This window comes from Peromyscus californicus, unplaced genomic scaffold (genome assembly GCF_007827085.1).
Source record: "Peromyscus californicus insignis strain IS unplaced genomic scaffold, ASM782708v3 Scaffold_9__1_contigs__length_137607984, whole genome shotgun sequence".
NCBI lineage: Eukaryota > Metazoa > Chordata > Mammalia > Rodentia > Cricetidae > Peromyscus > Peromyscus californicus.
The window spans coordinates 42,807,054-42,829,247 of record NW_026294617.1 but is presented as its reverse complement, the minus strand read 5'-3'; the positions used below and the strand labels follow the sequence as shown (position 1 = coordinate 42,829,247).

Below are 22,194 nucleotides of genomic sequence, written 5' to 3'. Positions count from 1 at the left end.
CACAAAGGAAGGGAGGAGAGTGAGGATAGCAAGATTTGACTGAAAAGGCAAGAGCCTGAGGTAGGGATAGATGGCAGGGATTCCACTGGAAATGAAAGCTGATGTGAGTGGTTAGTGCTGTGCTTTTGAAATGAGATTGGCCAGCTTTGTTTTCTAACTTTCCAAGCAGTCCTTGGAACTCAAGGGAGACTTAAACATGATGACTTGGTCCCGCAGATGAGAAAGCATCACTAGATACTTCTAATCTCTAGAGGACTGTTTTACTGTTGTCCATTCACAGCGATATAGGATAACAGCTTCCTTTCCTTAGAAATGTTTCTCAGTTCTTTTTGGTACATTGACACAAGTACCTGTGTGTGAACATCGTCTAAGCAAGTAACACAGACTTCACAAGTGAGCGTAGTATGCCAATGTCATTCATAAAAATGGGAAACGCTGATTTACAACATTACATATTTGATTTCTGTACGATAAGTTTATTAGACTTTTTTTTGTCTTTTTATTTTATATTTTTGCAGTGCTAGGGACCCAGCCCAGGGGTCTAACTTCACATGTTAGGAAAATTCTACTGTAATGTTTTAAACATGTTTAAATAGAGGTGATAATATACTGAACCCATGCAGAGTTAAACAATAATACCAAGGTTCCAGTACTTCTAACATCAACTGTAGAGTTTGGAAGTGTCCAGGACACTCTCAGGTGTAGTAATTTGCTTAAATACAGAAAAAAGAAAAAGTGTCTGCCCATGAGTCATGAACAACACTGACTCAGTGACCACGTGTGAGAAAGCATGGAGCAGTGCAGCCAGGAAGGCACCCCCACATCTGTGTGCACAGTTCTTAGTGCACACATCTTGTCCTGGAAGACCAGCTGATACCCAGAGACTCAAAGCCTCCACCGTAAGTGGAATGTTAGACTTTCTTACAGGCTCAAAAGCTCCTGGGTAAAAGATAGTTTTATCAGGTAAGGTATTTTAGAAATTACCAGGTGCAAGGGGAAAGACCAGATCTTTCTTTGGGCCAAAGTTAAATTTATTAGCACAATACATGTTTCGGCTTAACGAGTAGGTCTGTCTCCATCTGTCTTTCCTTTATTTTCTTCATTAAAAATATTTAGAAAGCCAGGCACAGTGAAACACATCAGTAGCCTCTGCACAGGAGAAGCTGAGAAAGGAGGGTTAGTGCGGAGAGGCCAGCCTCCGCTCCATAGAGGGGGGTGGAGCACTGTGGTGGAGAGTCTGCCCGATGTGTAGAAGGTCCTGGGTTTGCTCTCCAGCACCATAAAATATGTATGGCAGGTGGATCTCTGAGTTTGAGTCCAGCCTGGTCTGCAGTGCTAGCTCCAGGACAGCCAGGGATACATAGAGAAACCCTGTCTCGAAAAGCAAATAAATAAATAAAAGCTTATGGGAAAATGCAGCAAGAATAAAAGGATCATGCACATTCACCCAGATTTCCTAATTCTTAATATCTTCTTCTATTTTTGTTGTTTTGGGTGTTCTGTTGCCCTGGCTGGCGTGGTACCACTGTAGCACACACTTCGTGCACACAGCGGGGTGCAGGCGCCCGGGAGGGGAGGGGACCGTGGGACGCGCAGCGCAGCGCCCCCTGCCGCCCGCGGGAGCGACGAGCACGGCTGCCTGGACGCGGGAACATGGCGCGGCCGCCGGCGAGCCTCGGGTCGCAGGCGCCCGACGGGGACCGCAGGGAGGCCAACATGGTGACGCGACTGTCGCAGTGGGCGGACAACCACCTGCGCCTTGTCCAGGTGCCACGGCCCGGCGGGGTGGGCTAGCCTGAGCGGGTGCTCGCGGCAGGCCACGAGAAGGACCGGCAGGGAGGCGACATCGGCCAGGCCTGCTTCCTTCCCGCGAGGCCGGCACGGGGCTGGGGACAGCACAGGAGTGGTCAGTCCGGGGGTAGCTCCTGGTTCAGTACCGCAGGCAGGAGACCCAGGAAGAGCAGGGGAGCCCCTTAGGTCCTCACAGAGCCTTTTTTTCCAGGGCTGGGATTCGAACTAACCGTAAGCATTCTAGTGCTTACCACTGAACTATATCCCCAGGCCTGTTGTTTTATTTTTAAATGAAACAAGGGAAGTCACTGAAATTCAATCAAAGAAGAGGTACCTAGATGCCCAGACTAATACTAGAGAAAGCACTGCCAATAAGGTCCTGGTGGTGATGTGGACCAAGAGAGAGGTGCCCCCCCGGGTTGATGGCGGTGATGGTTCTTGTCATGGAGGAGTCGCAGTAAATGACTTATTAGGAAAAGCTGTACAGCTCTTGGACATGCAAACGTGGAGACTGTGATCTCGAAGGTGGTCGTTAGACCGCAAAGCACAGCTGTAGGTAGATGCTGTTTGAGGCACCTGGGCATAGGTTAGTGTTCGAGGGAAATCAGAAATGGACATACACGAGCTGCATAAATCTGGCAGAGTGGCTAGAGCCCTGGACTTCACCGACATCTTGGAACAACTACAGACAGCTACAGAAGACTAGAAATGAGGCCTGCGGGATTCTCTGGGGAGCGGAAGGAGGTAGAAACAAAGACTGACAGGGCGTTAGGGAAGACAGGAGGGGAGTGAATTTGGAAGGAACAACAACTTTTCAAAATTCTGCTGAGAATTTGAGGAAGAGGAGCTTTGCAAATGCTTTGCAGCTAGTCAGCATGAGGTCCAAGGCCGTGCCTGCTTCACATGCCACTGTAGCTCCATCCTTAGAGTAGTCCAGTATCTGCCATGTAGTATTAATGAGTGCCACACAAATACCTGTATTATTACTAATTATGTTAATGTTCAACCGTTTACCCAGTATACTTGCCATGGTGCTGTATTTTAAGGTTTTCTACCAAATACATAATTCACCATGGATGCGAGGTTAGAAATGTTAGGTCAGGGGTGCATCGAAGGAATTCATAGACAAGGTAAAATCCACTCAAATCCCCGTGCAGGCCAGAGTGCTAAGGAAGAACTAGGAAGGAATACTGTAGGAGTGAAATGTCAGTTCTACGCAAGTGGAGACAGCAAAGTGCTTGGACGAACAGAGCTTGCCTCTGAGGCCTCGGCATTCTTTGAACTATTAGTGATCGTGAGAACAGTCTCCTTCCCCCTTTTAAGTTAGTACGTTCACTGTTGCAAATGATAATTGGTGAGAACTAATCACTAAGTCTCTTTCTGTAGAACATCAGCACTGGAATGGCCATAGTTGGGATCATGATACTAGTAAGAAGTGTTCGACTGGTGAGTCAAAGTGGGAGAGGCAACAGGCGATTTGGTTATTTCCATTTCAGGCAGCTTGCACTCATACTGCAAGGCTTTAAATTGTATTTTAGGATAATAAACATATTTTAAGATCTTGGCTAAGATTTAGAGCAGTGAATGTATTTTAGTGTCATAAAAACGAGTAGAATTTTATAGTTACTTAAATCGTCTACAGACGATTGGCATAATCCTATTTTTAGAATGCAAAAAAAAAAGATTGCAGCCGGGCGGTGGTTGCGCACGCCTTTAATCCCAGCACTCGGGAGGCAGAGCCAGGCGGATCTCTGTGAGTTCAAGGCCAGCCTGAGCTACAGAGTGAGTTCCAGGAAAAGGCACAAAGCTACACAGAGAAACCCTGTCTCGAAAAACCAAAAAAAAAAAAAAAAAAAAAAAAAAAGATTGCATAAAAGATTTAGTTTGTTAGAATAGTATAGTCGCTAAACTTGCATTTCAGGTACTGTGGTATATCTCAACTGTTTTTGGTTTACTTTTTGAAAATATTGCTTATAAGAGACAATAACAATTGGATAGCATTCTGACTAGTTCAGAGTTATTTTCCTGACTTCTATTGAACCACTAACCTAAATGCTAAAATTGTGGAGCCTACATGTAAGGAATGAGTTGGAGTAAAGAAAAAGCAAGCAGGTTAATAATTTATAAATTTTATGTATGCATTTATGCTAGCAGGTCCTAAATTGCTGTTATCTCTAATCGCATGATTACAATCCCATGAGCTGTTTTAGCTGCTCCACAGACCATAACCTTTCAGTAAACAGATCTCAATTTTCTATAAACAAAACAGGATTTCGTTTGGTGTGGTGACTCACACCTATATTCCTGGCAGCTTAGGAAGTTCATAGACAGCCTGGTCTGCTGGTGAGTTCCAGGCTGGCCTGCTGGTGAGTTCCAGGCTGGCCTGGCCTGGGCTACAGAGAGAGACCTTGTCTCAAAACAAAGCTAGGATTAGTCTAGTTTCCTTGTCTGCCTAGGGAGTTGTTGGTACTGATGAAATCTTGTCTTTTAGGCAAAACTGTTTCTTGGGTGTTTTGCAAATAAACTATTATAGTTAGTTAGAAATATAAACTCTGATGTGGCTGTTTTTTAGTTATCGAACCTAAATGGTCAGATTATAGAATCATCTATTTAATTTGAAGGGTTACAACTTTCCAGTTTAACCTGGGATGGTTTCTTAGGTAGCATAGAGTGACAGAATCTCAATAATGCTAATTATCATTTATGGCTTTCACTTTGATGAATATCTGAAAACAAACTTACATAAGTTCTTTATGTATGCCCACACAAACAAAAACTCCAGAGTGGTCTTTCTGAATCCAAGTTAAAAGTAAGTCCTGGGGCTTTGAGATGGCTCCGTGTTTAAACACTCTTGCATAAGCCCTGGAGACCTGAGTTTGATCCCTAGGACCCCTGTGAAGGTGGAAAGAGAACATATTTCACAAAGTTTTCCCCTGGCCTCCACATATACAATGTAGCATATACACAAACATACACACTAAATAGAAATTTTAAAAATGAAGTCCTCGTTGAGTCATAACTGGGAGTTTCCCCAGCATTTTGATAAAGCTCTTCTCCCTTGCAGAGAAAATATGCCATAGCATGAAATATTCTTTCCTGGTAAAACAAAGATGTACAGTGTTAGGTAAGGTTCTGAGCTAGCCATGATGATATGTGATGCTTGACGCATAAAATAGTTGCTAACCTTGGGCACCAAGTAGGAGCTGGGGGTAGAAGTAAATTTCCAATGTTGCCCTACCCCCTTCATTTCTTTTTAAAGATTTGCTTTGTCTCCTAAATGATTTTTTTTAATTTTTAAAAAAAAATCTTGCCAGTTAGAAGTCTAATTTAATTCAACACAGCTTTGCTTAGGATTTACATTTAACATCTCTTATATGGTAGCTTGAAATACAAATGAGTGAGTAGTAAGCTTTAACTCCCTATAAACATTTTTAAGTAATTTACTATTTTTATACATACATATTTGTGCATGTGAGTTTATGTATACCAGATGCCAGAAGAGGGTGTCAGTTCTCCTGGAACTGGGTGCTGGAAACTGAACCCACATCTATAGCAAGGACATCAAGTGCCTTTAACTGCTGAGCCATCTCTCCAGACTCTATAAAAACTTTTTATTAAATATTGAAGTTTTAATGTTAAAACTTTTATTAAATATTAAAGTATTGGAGTTAAAACTTTTCAATGGCTATGTCTACTTGCTAAATGTTCACATTTTATTTTCATTTTAAGTGAAAATGTTTTTCTTTGTAAATCAACAGACATCAAAATTTACAACCTCTTCAGATATTCCAGTAGAATTTATAAGAAAGAAAGTTAAACTACGTGGCCGATTACACCGAATAACTGAGTGTGGTCTAGAAATTGAACATATTCCCATTGCTTTACCTTTTATATCTTCGTGGAAAAGTAAGTAAGATGCAAGAATTGTAAAACTAGATAGTTATTGTGGTATTTAATAACTAGATCCTCTATAAAGTAGCAAAAATATACTTTCTGATTACTTTCCGTAGTCTATGAAAGTCTGAACCATGGCCTTATTAACACGAAATTATTCAGTTTGCCTCTAGAGTTCTTGTCTTCCTTCTCTCTTTTGTTTAGTTGACTGCCCCGAGTCTTTTGATTTTTCAAGACGGGGTTTCTCTGTGTAGCAGTCCTGGCTGTCCTGGAACTTTCTCTGTAGACCAGGCTGGCCTCCAACTCACTGAGATCCACCTGCCTCTGCCTCCCGATTGCTGGGATTAAAGGCGTGCACCACCACCGCCCACCTTTGACAGCCTCGTCTTTTATTTAGGCATTTGATTGTTCATCCCACAAGTGGTGACAATCTGCTGTGGCCTTGGACCTAAGATAACTGTACAATGCTGACTGAAACAAACACGGTCCTTCTAACTCTTACAGTCTTGGTGGAAGATAGACAATATGCATGTGAAAATTTGTTCTAATCGTGATAAAAACAAGGAACAGAGTCCTAAGACAGATAACTATCCAGGTCTGGTGGGGTTAAGGAAATCTACACCTATCAGTAGTCAGGGAAGGCCTTGTTGAGGAGTGGTTACATAATCAGACCTGAGCGTTTGGGTGGGCTAGCCAGGAACAACGTAGGTAAGAGTGAGCTTGCATCTTTTGACAGTTTGTATGAAGACTCCTGTAGCTGAGACACAGGAAAGAGGAGACCAGAGGAGAATTAGGAGCCATGTCATTTCTCTACTTATTATCAGTTATCTTTGCTTCATATCAAAGATCCCAGACACACACACCTTTCTCCTGTAGATACAACCTCATAACCCCAGGTCTGGCTCTTTGCTCAGACAACTTAAATTCATTCTTTGAGATCCAGCTCAATGGTCTTTTTTGTGAAACTTCCTTAACCCTCCTGTGAAGAATTAAGCATATAGGCATTTAAAGATTTATTTATTATGTATATAGTGTTCTGTCTTCATGTATCCCTGCAGGCCAAAAGAGGGCGCCAGGTCTCATTACAGATGGTTGTGAGCCATCATGTGGTTGCTGGGAATTGAACTCAGGACCTTTGGAAGAGCAAGTAGTGCTCTTAACCTCTGAGCCATCTCTCCAGCCCCGCACATAGGCATCTAAATGCACTGCAATTATAGTATTCGTTGCTTTTTAAAATTTGCTGTCCATCTTCCAAAGCTATAAGCTGCCCGTTTTCCTTTTAACTTCCTGTGCATATTATATATTTATGTTTTTATCTTCTCCACTAAAATATAAGTGATAGACATGAACATTTCCCCCCAAATTTGATGCTCACAGTCTATAGAAAAATGCTGACTAGTCAAGAGAGTTTGGGTAAGATGAATTGATTTAGTTTGTTGTTGCTGTTGTTTGGTTGGTTGGTTTTTGTGTGTTTTGTTTTATGAGTTCTTTCCCTATCCAGTGGAGCCACTAGGGTATAGCTAGAAAGTAGTTTTGGGGTTTTGCTTTGTTTTTTTGTTTGTTTTTTGTTTTATTTTGTTTTGTTTTGCTGTTCAGTCTAGAACTCCATGAATAAATGCATAAATGAAAGAAACCTGATGTGTGTCATTCAACAGATGGTGGCCACTACAGAAGAGATGATGGTGTGAATACTTTGTGACTGACATAAATTGCTCTTGGAAAAGAGATAATTTTATATTTTCAGAAGTTAACAAAACAGCAACAACAAAATACTTCTACCTAAAATTGGTTTGGGAAGTAGAAAGTTACTAACTACCTAAGCACTATTTTCTTTTTTCCCTTTTTCTGGAACTGGCTTTGTAGACCAGGCTGGTCTTGAACTCTCTGAGATCCTCCTGCCTCTGCCTCCCAAGTGCTGGGATTAAAGGCATGCACCACCACCACCACCCAGTCCTAAGCACTATTTTCAGTGAGGTCATAACACAGTAGAACATAATCTTTTTCATTTGAAGGTAGTTATTAAGTCAGTGTGCTTGGTGCCGGAGGCACAGGAGAAGAGGGCTTGCTTCGCGAACATGAGGCCCTGGGTTTCATTCCCAGCACTGCAAACACAGCCGCTCATGTTCCTTTCTCCACTCTTACGACCTGGTCCATAAAATACAACTAGACCTTTGTATTTTTTATCCATAGAACTATTAGATCCAAAAAAACATTGAGACTCTTCATTACCCAAAAAGTTTGGTCCAAATGACTATTGGTCATTGTGTCACTGTGCTATTGCTGTGAGGAGACACCGTGACCAAGGCAACTTATAAAAGGAAGCATTCAATTGGAGGGTTGCTTACACTTTCAGAGCTTTAGTCCATTATCACCACGGGGTGTCATGTCGCATTGGGTAGGCATGATGCTAGAGCAGTAGTTGAGAGCTCACATCTGATTCTTAAGTTGTAGACAGAGAGAGAGAGAGAGAGAGAGAGAGAGAGAGAGAGAGAGAGAGAGAGAGAGAGCAAGGCTGGATCTGGCATGGGCTTTTGAAACCTCAAAGCCTATCCCCAGTGACACACTTCCTCCAACAAGGCCACACTCACTCTGACAAGGCCCCTCCCAAACAGTTCCACTAACTGGGGACCAAGCATTCGAATATATGAGTCTATGGGACCATTCTGATTCAAACCACCACAGTCATAGTTGAGGATGCCTGTGTAGTGGGACATAATAGTATGAAGAACTACACTTTGTTTCTGGTTCTGGTCCATGGTACTTACCTATATCAAAAAAGAGCACAAATTTCCAAGACTCCTTCCTCATGACCTCTGTGACACCCCTCATGATTTTTGGTATATATAGATGAGAAGGTATAAGCATGCATATGCATACACAACTTTAAAAAATTATGAAATGGCCAGGCATGGTAGTGCACACCTTTAATCCCAGCATTCTGAGGCAGAGGCAGGTAGATCTCTATGAGTTTGAGGCCAGCCTGGTCTACAGAGCAAGTTCCAGGACAGCCAGAGCTACATAGAGAAACCCTGTCTTGAAAAAAAAAATATGAAATGAAATATTTAGAACCCTTCACATTTTCAACAGTGATTTAGTGAATGCCTGTTCTTTTGCTATAGTCTTATAACATGTAGTGGCCATTGAAATAGACATATGCCTGCAATAGTCACAGAACTTGTAGTGTTGCAAGGAAACGATCCTAATCTTTTTTTTTAACTTTTGATGCTAAAACACTAATATTTTTGACAAATTATATATTTCAAGGTGTTCTTCCTGTCTTAGGATGTTGTCTATTGGCATGAATTTCCTTGAAGTTTTAGAACTATTATAAAAGAACATAACTATTGTTTTATTGTACAACACAGATATTATGACTATTATGTAAAAGCACAGCTTTCACACCTATTATATCATAACACAGCTCTCATGACAACGATGCCCTAGCACAGCTGTCATGACTATTATGCTATGACATGGCTGTCATCATGTGCTGGATAGTTTCATGTCAACTTGACGCAAGCTAGAGTTATCTAAAAGGAGGGAACCTCAATTGAGAAAATGCCTCCATAAGATCCAGCTGTAGGGAATTTTCTTAATTAGTGATTGATGGGGGAGGGCCCAGCCCATTGTGGGTGGTACCACACCTGGACTGGCTGTCTTGGGTTCTATAAGAAGCAGGGTGAACAAGCCCACAGGGAGCAAGCGTGTAAGTACAGTAAGCACACAGCTGTACACTATTGTGTCACAACACAGCTATCATACCTCTTATGCCATAACAGCTATCGTGACTATTATGTCAGAACATGGTTTTCATGACTATTATGTTATAACATGGATATTATAACTATTATGTCACAGCACAGCTATCAGGACTTCTTGTCATAATATGGCTATTGCCACTATTTTTTTAAAAAGATTTATCTATTTATTATGTATACAGTGTTCTGCCTGCATGTATGCCTGCAGGCCAGAAGATGGTGCCAGATCTCATTACAGATGGTTGTGAGCCATCATGTGGTTGCTGGGAATTGAACTCAGGACCTCTTGAAGGACAGTCAGTGCTCTTAACCTCTGAGCCATCTCTCCAGCCCCTATTGCCACTATTATAACACAGCTATATACTATTACGTTATAACTGTTCTATTATATCATAACATAGCTATTGAAACTATTGTAACAACTAAGTTTGTTCACAGATATCAGTGTGTTTATCATATGCTTTAAAACTGTGTATTCCGCCGGGCGGTGGTGGCGCACGCCTTTAATCCCAGCACTCGGGAGGCAGAGCCAGGCGGATCTCTGTGAGTTCGAGGCCAGCCTGGGCTACCAAGTGAGTCCCAGGAAAGGCGCAAAGCTACACAGAGAAACCCTGTCTCGAAAAACCAAAAAAAAAAATAAAAATAAAAATAAAACTGTGTATTCCTGGTGGGCACAATGACCCAGGCATTTAATTCCAGCATTCAGTAGGCAGAGTGAAGAGGGTTTCTGTGAGTTTGAGGCCAGCTTCTTCATCTACAGAGCAAGTCTCTGGGCCAGCCAGGGCTACATAGGGTGAGGCTATTTCAAAACAAACAACAACAAAAAAGCGTTCAGTGGTGAAGCAGATGCCTTGGTGGTGGCATTTATCACCAAGACTGTATCATTTTGTGTCATTCTCTGATTTCTCCAACTGTCCACATTCTTTCCCTCATCTGACATACTCTCTCCTTTTCCTGATTCTGTGTTCACTGTAAACCCACATGCTACCTTTCTGACAGAGTACGCTTAGCCTGCTCACTAGAGCTACGGTACTCTTTCCTGCTACCTTCTAGCATCTCTTTGTTGTCCCATTCGATGTGGATTGGACTTGAAAAAAATGTTTCTGTGCAAGATTATTAAAGGGGACTGGAGAGAAGACTTAGTGGTTTAGAACACTTATTGCTTTTACAGAAGACCTGGGTTTAGTTCCCAGCACTATTGTCATAACAGCTATCATGTTATTATATCATAACACAGCTATCGTGACTATTGTGCATGACAGCTATCATGTTGTTATAACACAGCTATCATTACTATTAAGTTATAACAGTTGTCAAGACTCTTATGCCATAAAATGGCTGACTACTATGTCAGAACACAGCTGTACCACCTATAACGTCATAACAAAGTTACATGACTTTTATGTCTATGTCATGCAAGATTTATTGAAGGGGACTGAATAGATGATTTAGTGGCTTATTCCTAGCAATTGTCATGATGGTTCACAACCATATATAGCTCCAGTTTCAGGGGATCCAGTTCCCTCTTCTGAACTCCAAGGGTAGGTGCACAGACATACATGCAGGCAAAATATTCATACATATAAAATAAATCTTAAAAAATTTTCTAAGATTTATTGAGGAACTAGAAAGGCAAAAAGTTTCATATTACAGAAGGAAAGCTAAAAATAGAGATTTGAAGTCATGGGCAGGCAAGATGGCTCAGCAGGTTATGCTGCTTGCTACCAAGCCTGATTAGTTGAGTGCCATCAAGGACCAGCATAGTAGAAGAGAAGCAACTCCACAAGTTATCCTCTGACCCCCATGTGCATGGACTCCATGTTTGTGTACACACATAAACACATATAAAAATAAAATAAATATAATAACCAAACAGATAGTTGAGGGCTGGTGAGTTAACTCAGCATGTAAAGGTATTTGCCACCAAGACTGAGGACCTGACTTTCTTTTTTAAAAATATTTTATTTTATAATTAATTTAATTTTACATATCAGCCGCAATTCCCCTGTCCTCCCTCCTCCTACCCCCAGCCTTTACCCCCAACACCCCCCATTCTCACCTCCTCCAAGGCAAGGTCTCTCCTGGGGAGTCAGCCCAGCCTGGTAGATTCAGTTGAGGCAGGTCCAGTCCCCTCCTCCCTACACCAAGGCTGAGCAAAGTGTCTCAGCATAGGCCCTAGATTCCAAAAAGCCAGCTAGCTCATGCACTGAGGACAGGTCTTGGTCCCACTGCCTGGGGGCCTCCCAAACAGTTCAAGCTAAACAACTGTCTCGCTTATCCAGAGGGCCTGATCCAGTTGGGGGCTCCTCAGCTATTGGTTCACAGTTCATGTGTTTCCGCTAGTTTGGCTATTTGTCCCTGTGCTTTTTCCAGTCATGGGAGGACCTGACTTTCATCCCTGAGATCACATGACAGAGGGAAAGAATTGACTCCCACATGTTGTCCTCTGATGTCTACATGTGTGCTGTGGCAATGTACATACATGCTCACACACACTATAATATAAATACATGTAATACTTTTTAAATTTAGAAATATGTTTTTTTAACTTGTTTTGAGACAAGTTTTTACTATGTAGGCCTGGCTGGTCTTGAAATCATTATGTACACCAAGGTGAACTGAAACTTGTGACAATCCTGCCTCTACTTCCCCAGTGCTGGGTTGTAGGCAGTGGACCACCATATCCAGCCAGAAATCACAGTAACACAGTTTGAAAGTAACATTCGTATTCCAAGAATATTCAAAGGTTTTGGTGAAAAATCTATGATTTTCTCCTACTTATGCAATTGTCATGGATGGTTTATTAAAGCATAATGACTTTATTCTTTTTTTATTGAGTTTCTTTTATTTGTTTGTTTGTTTGTTTGTTTGTTTGTTTTTGAGACAGGGTTTCTCTGTGTAGCTTTGGTGCCTTCCTGGAACTCGCTCTGTAGCCCAGGCTGGCCTCGAACTCAGAGATCCACCTGTCTCTGCCTCCCGAGTGCTGGGATTAAAGGCGTGCGCCACCACTGCCTGGCAATGACTTTATTCTTATTGACCATATCATACTTTGAGTGTTCAATAGGAAATTTCCCCATTTTAAAAACAACCTATTGGCCTTTATTCTGTGAAAAATTGGGACATTAATACTAAAGTTGATAGTGTTGAATTAGATTCAGACTATCCAGTTCAAGTTTTTGGTTACTTCATCTTTGGTCTCATAGACTAGAGAAACTTTTATGGAAGATTGTTGGTGGTACTGGCAACATTCAGACATTAGATCAGACCTCAGAATTTATTGGTATACCAATGGCTTACAGTCATCTAATTCTTAAAACTTACGGCTTTTGAGACAGAGAATTGCCATATAGCCCAGGCTGGCCTTGAACTGATTATGTTCTTGGCTCTGCCTTGTGAATTTTGGGATTATAGGCTTGTGCTACATTCCTCACAGCATCATCTAACCTGTGTTGTGTGTTCTGTCTTAATCTCATTGCATATTAGCTGTATCACACAATTTTTGCTAAAGGCACAATCGTCCAACTTACTGATGCTTCTCTGCCTGAAACTCAGGGACAGGTTTTAAGAAACTCAAGTCTGAAGGAAAATGTTTACTGTTAACAGCCTAACCAACTTTTAGAATATTTTTTATTTAAAAAACAAAACAAAACAAAACACCTCATTGCTAGGTGTAGTGATGCATACCTTTAATCCCAGCACTCAGGAGCCAGAGGCAGGAGAATCTCTTTAAGTTTGAGGCCAGCTTGTTCTACATAGAGTGGTCTAGGCTGGCCAGAGCTACACAGTGAGACCTTTTCTAAAAAATGTTTTTAAGGGGCTGGAGAGATGGCTCAGTGGTTAAAGAGCACTGACTGCTCTTCCAGAGGATCTGGATTCAGTTCCCAACAGCTCATGGCAGCTCACAACTGTCTATAACTCCAAGATCTGACACCCTCACATAGACATACATGCATGTGAAACACTAATGCACATAAAATAAATATAAATAAATTATAAAAGAAAAAATGTTTTAAAATTACACTTTAAATTTTGTGTTTGTTTCTGTATGTGTGTGGTGTGTGTGTGTGTGTGTGTGTGTGTGTGTGTGTGTGTGTGTGATGTGCGCATGTGAGTGTGGGCAAGCATGTGCCACAGAGTACATGTAGAAGAAGTCAGAAGACAGCTTTCAAGAGTTGGATCTCTCTTTTCTTTTTTCCTTCCTTTCTTGCTTGCTGCTTCTCTTTGTTTGTTTGTTGAGACAGGGTTTCTCTGTGTAGTCCTGGCTGTCCTGGAACTCGCTCTGTAGACCAGGCTGGCCTTAAACTCTTAGAGATCTGCCTGTCTCTGTCTCTCCTAGTGCTGAGATTAAAGGTGTGTGCTGCCACCACCTGGCTGGTTCTGGAAATAGAACTCAGGTCGTCAGACTCATGGCAAGCACTTTTCCTCGATGCCTTCCTTGGTTGCTTTACATGTTTTTGAGACAAAAATACCTGACCAAAGAAACTTAAAGGAGAGCCGGGCGGGTGGTGGCACACACCTTTAATCCTAGCATTCGGGAGGCAGAGCCAGGTGGATCTCTGTGAGTTCAAGGCCCGCCTGGTCTACAGAGTGAGATCCAGGACAGGCACCAAAACTTCATAGAGAAATCCTGTCTTGGAAAAAAAAAAAAAAAGAAAGAAAGAAAGAAAGAAAGAAAGAAAGAAAAGAAAGAAAGAAAGAAAGAGAAGAAAGAAAGAAGAAAGAAAGAAAGAGAAGAAAGAAGAAAGAAAGAAAGAAAGAAAGGAACTTAAAGGAGAAAGGTTTATTTTGGCTTACAGTTCCAGTGGGATACAGTCCATCAAGATGGGGAAGGCATGGCAGCTGAGGCATGACACTAGCCGGTCATGTTGCATCAGCTATCAAAAAGTGAGACCCAGCTTTAAAACCTCAAGGCCCAACTGGTCTTGGTGACACATGTCTTTAATCCCAGCACTCAGCAGCAGAAGCAGGTGGATCTCTGTGAGTTTGAGGCCAGCCTGATCTACCCATTGAGTTCCAGGAAAGTCAGGACTACATAGAGAAAAGAGACCCTGTCTCCAACAAACAAGCTTCAAGGCCCTCTCCTAGTTATATAGTCTTCCAGCAAGTCTCTACCCACTAAAGGTTCCACAACTGTCATCAAGTCTCCAAACACATGATCCTATGGGAGACATTTCATGTTCAAACCATAGCGTTCCACCACTGGCCCTCATGGGCTTGTGACTATTTCATGATGCAACAGTTTTTAATAGTTCGGAAATTCAAAGACTCTTATAAGACTTCAGTCATCTTTTAAATGTGACCTGTAAAATCAAAAAACAAATTACAAGCTGGGCCTGGTGGCACATGTCTTTAATCTCAGCACTCAGGAGGCAAAAACAGGTTGGTGTTTATTTGTGCGATGGTTTGAATAAAAATGGCCCCCATAGGTCCATAGGGAGTGACACTATTAGGAGATGTGGCCTTGTTGAAGTAGGTGTGGCTTGGTTGGAGGAAGTGTGTTACTAGGAAGTGGGCTTTGAGGTCTCAGTGTGTCTCAGTTCTCTTCCTGCTGCCTGCCAATTTAGATGTATAACTCTCAGCTACCTCTCCATCACCATGTCTGCCTGTGTACCACCATGTCAGGAATGACATGACAATTATGGACTAAACTTTTGAAACTGTAAGCCAGCCCCAATTAAATGTTTTCTTTATAAGAATTTCTGTGGTCATGGTGTATCTTTACAGCAATATAACCCTAACTAAGACATTTTTTTCTTTCTTTCTTTGTTTTAAGACAGGCAATCCTGGCTGGTCCTTATGTAGACCAAGCTGGCCTCGAACTCACAGAGATCCACCTGGCTCTGCTTCCTGAGTGTTGGAATTAAACGCTACCACATCTGGCTTGTACTTGTATTATTTTAAAAGAAAATTTAATAAAAATAAGTAGTCTTAAATTTAGAGCTTGGGTATTTATAAATAAGTTTTTATAAATAATGTGTGTTAGGGGCTCAGAGGCAAATGACTTTGGACTTGGCTTTGCGGTCTGCCTTGAAGCTAAACTGCTTTCTACATTACTTTCTTAGAAGAGCCATGTGGGCTTTTGCTGGTTAAGCTGGCTGGAGTAGAACTCACTGAAACCGGTAAGATCTGGTTACAGAAAGAGCTCAAACCTTCCCAGCTGCTGTGGTTCCAGCTTCTTGGAAAGGAGAATTCGGCACTCTTCTGCTACCTTTTAGTGAACAAGGTAAGTAGTGTGAAGAAATAACTGACCATGTTGCATTCTTATAAGCAAACACTTATTTAATTAGCATTTTGAATATATAATGAACTTTTCAAACTGCTAATCATGGTTATGTATAAAGAAAAAGGTGTTTCATATATAACTTTCTTCTTCCTTTTTTTTTTTTTTTTTTTTTTTTGGTTTTTTTCAAGACAGGGTTTCTCGATGTAGCTCTGCCTATCCTGGAACTCGCTCTGTAGACCAGGCCATCTTCAAACTTACAGAGACCCACCTGCCTCTGTCTCCCAAGTGCTGGAATTAAAGGCGTGTGCCACCACTGACTGGCACTATATACGTTTCATTGTAAAATTGTGCATGTTTATATCAAATAGGACCTAAAGGGGTTGGAGAGATGGCTCAAGCAATTAAGAGCTCTTGCTGCTCTTCCAGAGGACCTGGGTTCAGTTCTCAGCACCTGCTTTAGGCAGTTCACAACCACCTATAACTTCAGTTCCAATCCTCTCTTCTAGCCTCCCTGGGCACTACACTTATGAGCATAGACACATACATATACACATAATTTAAAAAATAAAAACCTAAGGCCTAGAGATGGCTGAGTGGTTAAGAGCTCATATTGCTCTTGCAAAGGACATGAGTTTGATTCCTAGCACCCAAATCAAGCTGATGACAAGCACCTGCAACTCCAGCTCTGGGGGATCAGGATTCATAGGCACATGCACACATATACATAAATAGAAGTAATAAAATTACATATTTTTAAATTAAATAAATAAAAATGTGGGTCTGGAGGGATGGCTCAGTGGTAAAGAACACTTACTACTCTTGTAGAAGACTTAGGTTTGGTTCCCAGCATCCACATGGCAACTTACAAAGGTCTGTAACTGGAGTTCCAGGGATCCAGTGTCCTCTTCTGGCCTATGAAGGCACCAGACACATGAGAGGATCATGGGCATACATGCAAGCAAACATTTGTACACATAAAATAAAAATAAATGTTGATAAAATAGTAAAAATGGCTGGGAGGTGGTGGTGCATGCCTGTAATTCCAGCACTCAGAAGGCAGAAGCAGGTAGATCTCTGTGAGTTCAAGGCCAGCCTGGTCTACATAGTAAGTTCCAGGACAGCCAGCCAGGGCTGTTAAACAGAGACACCCTGTCTCAAAAAAAACCCAAATAATAGTAATAATAATGAAGATATAAAAAGAAAGAAAGGAAAACACTTTTAAATTATTAATGATCTTGGCTATTACTAAATAGAGGATTATCCCTATACACTTACATATGCATGAATATATCACATTGTTACTAGAAATCATTTGGGGAGTGAGGCTTGGCATCTGGAGGTTACAATGAACAAAGATATTTTCTAAAGATAAATATTGCTCCGTCTGCTCCAATATCCTGTGTGTTCACACTCAGAAGCTGTAAAAGTAAATGTTGTGGTCATGTTACTTCATGCATACAGAAAACTGTCCCCTGGGGTTGCTGTTCTCATTATAGGTGGGACTATAAAGGATGATAATTGCCTTAACTAGACTAACCAAAGGAAGAGTTCGTCCTGGCTCAAAAACACCTTCATTCCTTGTCCTGACATTGTTTTCTAGGTGAACAAACTATGCTGTGCACATAGTGTGATTCAGTTACTTCTCCTGCCTGAATCCTACTAATGTTCAAGATTGAAATTTAGTTGTTTTGGTTTGGCTCAAGGAAATGAGCTTATAAAATGTTTTAAACTGAGACAAATATAATAAACCTTTTATGAACCAAAATTTACTGTACCCAGAGAAAGACTGTTTCCTCTTTAATTTTGTTTCAAAACCTTTTTTAAAAAAGATTACTTTGTTTTATAGACTCTTAGAAAATATTTCTTTATTTAAGCCTGGGATTTTAACATTTTTAGATTAATTTCACATTAATTGCGATTTACTTTTTGAAAAGGTGTATGTGGATATGCGTGTGAATTTGTATTTGTGCATGTGTCTGCTTGAGATTGTGTGTGTGTGTGTGTGTGTGTGTGTGTGTGTGTGTGTGTGTGTGTATGTGTGATTTACTTCAAAATGAAGCTATCAGTACTTGGTTTTAATTACTTTTGTTAGATTAAAACAGTGTCTGCTTTATTCCTATGATAAAATGAACATATGAACCACACACGCAAAATAAATGACCCTATGTAGAGGGTCATTTATTGGTTTCATTACAAGTGGAATATTACAGAAATGAAAGTTTCAAGGTAGTCAAAGATTATTTGGACTAGGTGTTTTTAAAATGTACACCCCTGGGTTTAGAGAAATTGCTCAACAGTTAGGAACAATGGCTACTGTTGTAGAGGACCCAACATTCAAATAGTGGCTTACAACTGTAAGTCTAGTTCCAGGGGATCCAGTGTCCTCTCCTGGCCTTTGCAGGCACTAGGCATGAGAGTGATGCACAGGCATACACATAAGGGCAAAACACCCATACACATTAAACAACAACAACAACAACAACAACAACAACAACAACAACAAAACTACCTGCCAGAGCCCCCCAAACCCTGTGGCTTTTAACTTAACAATGCTGTTCGGTTCCTTGTGACTTGTTTACCTGTTATAGTTTTCGTTCTTTTGCTATGGGCTCTCGTTGTACAAATCTTGTCTTCTGTTTTCCCTCTACACAGCCAAGAGAGTGAATAGCACATTTTATAGTTTACCATTTCAGTGCTTCTTTGGGTTAGAGGTCAATGAGAGTCAGTTGACTTTGAGCAAGTCTTGCGTGTGTATTATATCAAAAAATAAAATTCTTCAATTTAGCAATAGCTGTTTTAGGCTCTTCAACCCCTCTGTTGTTGTTTTGTTGGTTTGTTTTGTTACTTGTTTTGCGTATGTGGTTCATATGTGTATATAGGTGTTGACACTTGTGTGTGCATGTGTGGAGGCCAGAGGTTCATGTCAGGTGTCTTCCTCAGTTCCCATGTATCTTCTCTTCTCTTTCTGAACCTAGAGATCGCCTACTCAGCTAGGCTGGCTGGCCAGTGAGCTCCAGGGATTCTCCTGTCTCTGCCTCCCCAGCACTGGGATTATGAGCCTTTGTATGGATGCTGTGTATCTCCAAGCCCCTGTTTTATTGTTGTTACTGTTTTGTTTGAGACAGTGTCCCATTTTGTAATTCAGTCTGGCCTTGAGTAAGAAAGTAATCCTCCTGCCTCAGCCTCATAAATGCTCGAATTACAAGCATGTGCCACTAATATAATCCTCTTCAACCTGAAGGCCTTTGTGTTATACATTTTTTTTGCTGTTCTCTAAAATGATAAAATTGCTGAATTTTCAGGTAAATAAGATATTATGGGTGTAATAACAATTTATTAAATAATTGGTTTCTTTCTTTTTATTCAGGGTGGATATTTTAATGTGAATCTGAATGAGGAAATTTTGAGAAGAGGCTTGGGCAAAACCGTTCTTGTTAAAGGGCTAAATTATGACTCAAAAACCCACTGGGAAGTCCACAGAAACTTACTTAAAGCTGAATTGACAGCCTTAAAGAAAGGAGAAGGAATATGGAAGGAAGAATCTGAAAAAGAAAGTTATTTTGAAAAATTCAAAGATTCCTGGAGAGAAAGATGGAAAAAGGACAATTGTTTAAAAACAACCAGACCAGATTTCAACTTGACCAAAGAAAGTTATTCTGACAGGTTTCGGAGGGCTTATGGAAGCTGGAAGGACAACATGGGCAACTTCTCTTTAGTTTTGAAACTCAGAGAACTTGTGAGCCGCTTACACTTTTGGAGAAAAGGATGAAGCATCCTTCAGGTCTAGAGGTGACCTCTGAAGAGTGAAATGCATGGACCACTTTTTGTTGAGTCAAAATGGAAATTTCTTCAGGTGACCAAAATTCTAGTCTAGTTGTCCTTAAATATTAAAGACATTGTTAATATCAAAATCAATTTGAAAGACTTATAATCAATGTACTATACTTTCAGGGAAAATGACACACTATAGAAAGTTACCTGGTAGGAAGATAATATATATATATATATATCTCGCTAATGTTTTGCTTTTTCCTTCTCCCTCCCTGCCCTCTAGTGCTAGGGATTGAACTTATGGCCTCATGCCCTCTGGACTACCTAGCACACCACTACTGAGCTACATTGACAGCCCTGTATTGTTAATATCTCAAGAGAAAATTTAAGGGGCTGGAGAAATGGCTCAGTGGTTAAGAGCACTGACTGCTTTCCCAGAGGACCTGGGTTCAATTCCCAGCACCCACGTGACAGCTCACAACTGTCTGTAACTCTAATTCCAGGGGATCCAACACCCTCACATAGACATACAGGCAGGCAAAAACACTAACACACATAAAACTAAAAAAAAAAATTTTTAAAAAGAAAATTTATGTGTTGACTATTAAATTAGTTATTTTGGGCAGCCAGATTTAATATTTGTTTTTCAATTTCATCAACTTTATAATAAAAGAATTTTTCAAATGTTTTCTTTCTGAAGCCATGCTTTTCCTCCCAGCATCTTTCTAGCTGCTAGTGAGACTGGGCCAGTGCCACAAGAGGTGTGGACACCATTCTTGGTAATAAAGATAGCTAACGTCTCCCAGTTGTTAGATGAGAGGGTTGCCTTAAGACGAAGGATGAGGGTAGCAGCACAGAGCACAGAAAGAAAGGATCTTTAGGACAGAACCCTGAGCTAGAGAATAAACTGCCTGATAGAAAGCCAGTTTGGAGTTGGCCATGGTGGCACATACTTGTAACCTCAGCTCTCAGTAAGTAGAGACTGGAAGATAAGGAATTCAAGACCAGTTTGGGTTAATATGAGCCTTAATCTAAAAATAAAAAACAAAACAACAAAAGCAAAAAAGCCCCCAAACCACTTTAATGTATGTACTAAAATCTTCCTTACAATGTAATCCTCTTTCATGAAGCCAACAATGTTTTGCTAACTGTCGGAATGTGGTCCAGGAATAGAGTTGTGCAAGAGGAGTTCTGAGTGCTTGTGAGAAAACTTCAAGAAAACAGGACAAGAGTCTTGTGACCTTAGTTTCTTAAAAAATAAAGAATTGTTCTTGGAATGTGATTTCATGCCCCTCCCAGGTGTAGCAGATAGGAGTGAGTTGGCATCAGGTTATTCATTACAGCTTGCTATTGTTATTTATTCATATGCCTCTATGGAAAAACATGGTTTTGCCACGTTTGGCTTGTCCTTACAATTGTAAACTTGACTTATGTGACTCCTCTTAGCCCTCAGAGTATAAATTGTCTGCTACTCTGAATAAAGTGGCCATTGCATGAGACTTTAGTCCGCCTCATTTTTAGTCCCTGCTCTCCCAGGTTCACACGGCCAATTAAAGTAGTAAATAGCCAACATCCTCAAAAAATCTGAATAAGGAAGGAATTTTGTTGTTGTTTAGACAGAGTCTCGTTACCATAGCCTTGGCTGGCCTGGATCTCACTGTAGACTAAGCTAGCTTTGAACTCATAGAGATCCACTTGCCTCTGCCTCCTAAGTGAGATCATGCACATCTAAGAAGGATTTTTAAAAAATGAATTGTGATACCAAGAAAAGTCAGACTTAGCAGGCCCAGAGAATTGGCTTCAGTTAGAATGCATATAGAAGTCTGTCTTGGTTACTTTCTATTGCCTGGACAATATACCATAACTAAGATAACTTATCAAAGAAGACACTCAATTTGGGGCTCATGGTTCTAGGGGAGTAGAGTGCATGGCCATCACGGCAGGGAACATGGCAGCAGGCAGTCAGTCATGGTCCTGGAACAGTAGCAGAGAGCTTACATCTGATGCACAAAGCACAAGGCAGAGAACTAAGTGTGAATGGCATGGGCTTGTCAAACCTCAAAGACCACCCCCAGTGACACACCTCCTCCAACAAAGCCACACCTCCTAATCCTTCCCAAACAGTTCCACCAACTGGGGACCAAGTGTTCAAACATATGAGTCTATGATAAAATGAACATATGAACTACACCCACATTTCAGCCATCACACTGTTGCCTTTCCAGCTATGCCACATGAAGAGGAGGCTTCGCATGTCTTTTACCCAGGCTAACCTCCCCTTGATACAGGACAAGTATGGACAAATGAGCAGGAAAACCCCTGAATGGTCTCCATTGGCTGACTCCTTATTCTGCACCTAGTAGTAACACCTTGAAGGGCTTGTGTCTAGTGGAGAAATTCCTTTGGCTGGCAGTTTTCTTTTGGATCCACATCTGCTTTATTGGCTTTATGGCTGGTTTATGTCATAGACTAGTTTGTTTGATGGTACAAGATCAAGATATACTGGATTACCTCAGACAAGTTGGATCTTTGTCTCTGGGGTTAGTTATAAAAGAAAGGTCATTTGGAAAAAGTCCCATTTAGCCCAGATTTCTGGACACAGCTCAGTTTCTTTGGCTTTTTATTACTTGTTTCTGTTGTGACTCAAAACATGACATCCCCAAATGGGGTGCCTACGCATACTCAATATTTTAAGATGAAAGAAGTTCAAAACAAAACAACAGCAAAAATGCAAACTGCAGAAAGGGAAGGGGGTCA

The 22,194-nt window shown here is 41.0% G+C and overlaps 1 protein-coding gene across 3 annotated transcripts; it reads left to right on the top strand.

Moving 5' to 3' along the window:
* The first annotated feature begins 1,574 nt into the window (after positions 1 to 1,574).
* CUNH3orf33 (chromosome unknown C3orf33 homolog) lies at positions 1,575 to 20,936 on the top strand. Of its 3 annotated transcripts, none has more exons than XM_052730883.1 (5): positions 1,583 to 1,767; positions 3,178 to 3,237; positions 5,550 to 5,697; positions 15,506 to 15,666; positions 19,034 to 20,936. In XM_052730883.1, the coding sequence occupies exons 1-5, from the start codon at positions 1,654 to 1,656 to the stop codon at positions 19,433 to 19,435; spliced, it is 885 nt and encodes a 294-aa protein (XP_052586843.1). In that variant the 5' UTR covers positions 1,583 to 1,653; the 3' UTR covers positions 19,436 to 20,936. The 3 variants fall into 3 exon arrangements, with proteins under 3 accessions (XP_052586844.1, XP_052586843.1, XP_052586845.1); XM_052730885.1 differs by having other exon boundaries at positions 1,656 to 1,767; positions 2,949 to 3,237; XM_052730884.1 differs by lacking the exon at positions 3,178 to 3,237 and having other exon boundaries at positions 1,575 to 1,767.
* Positions 20,937 to 22,194: the final 1,258 nt, after the last annotated feature.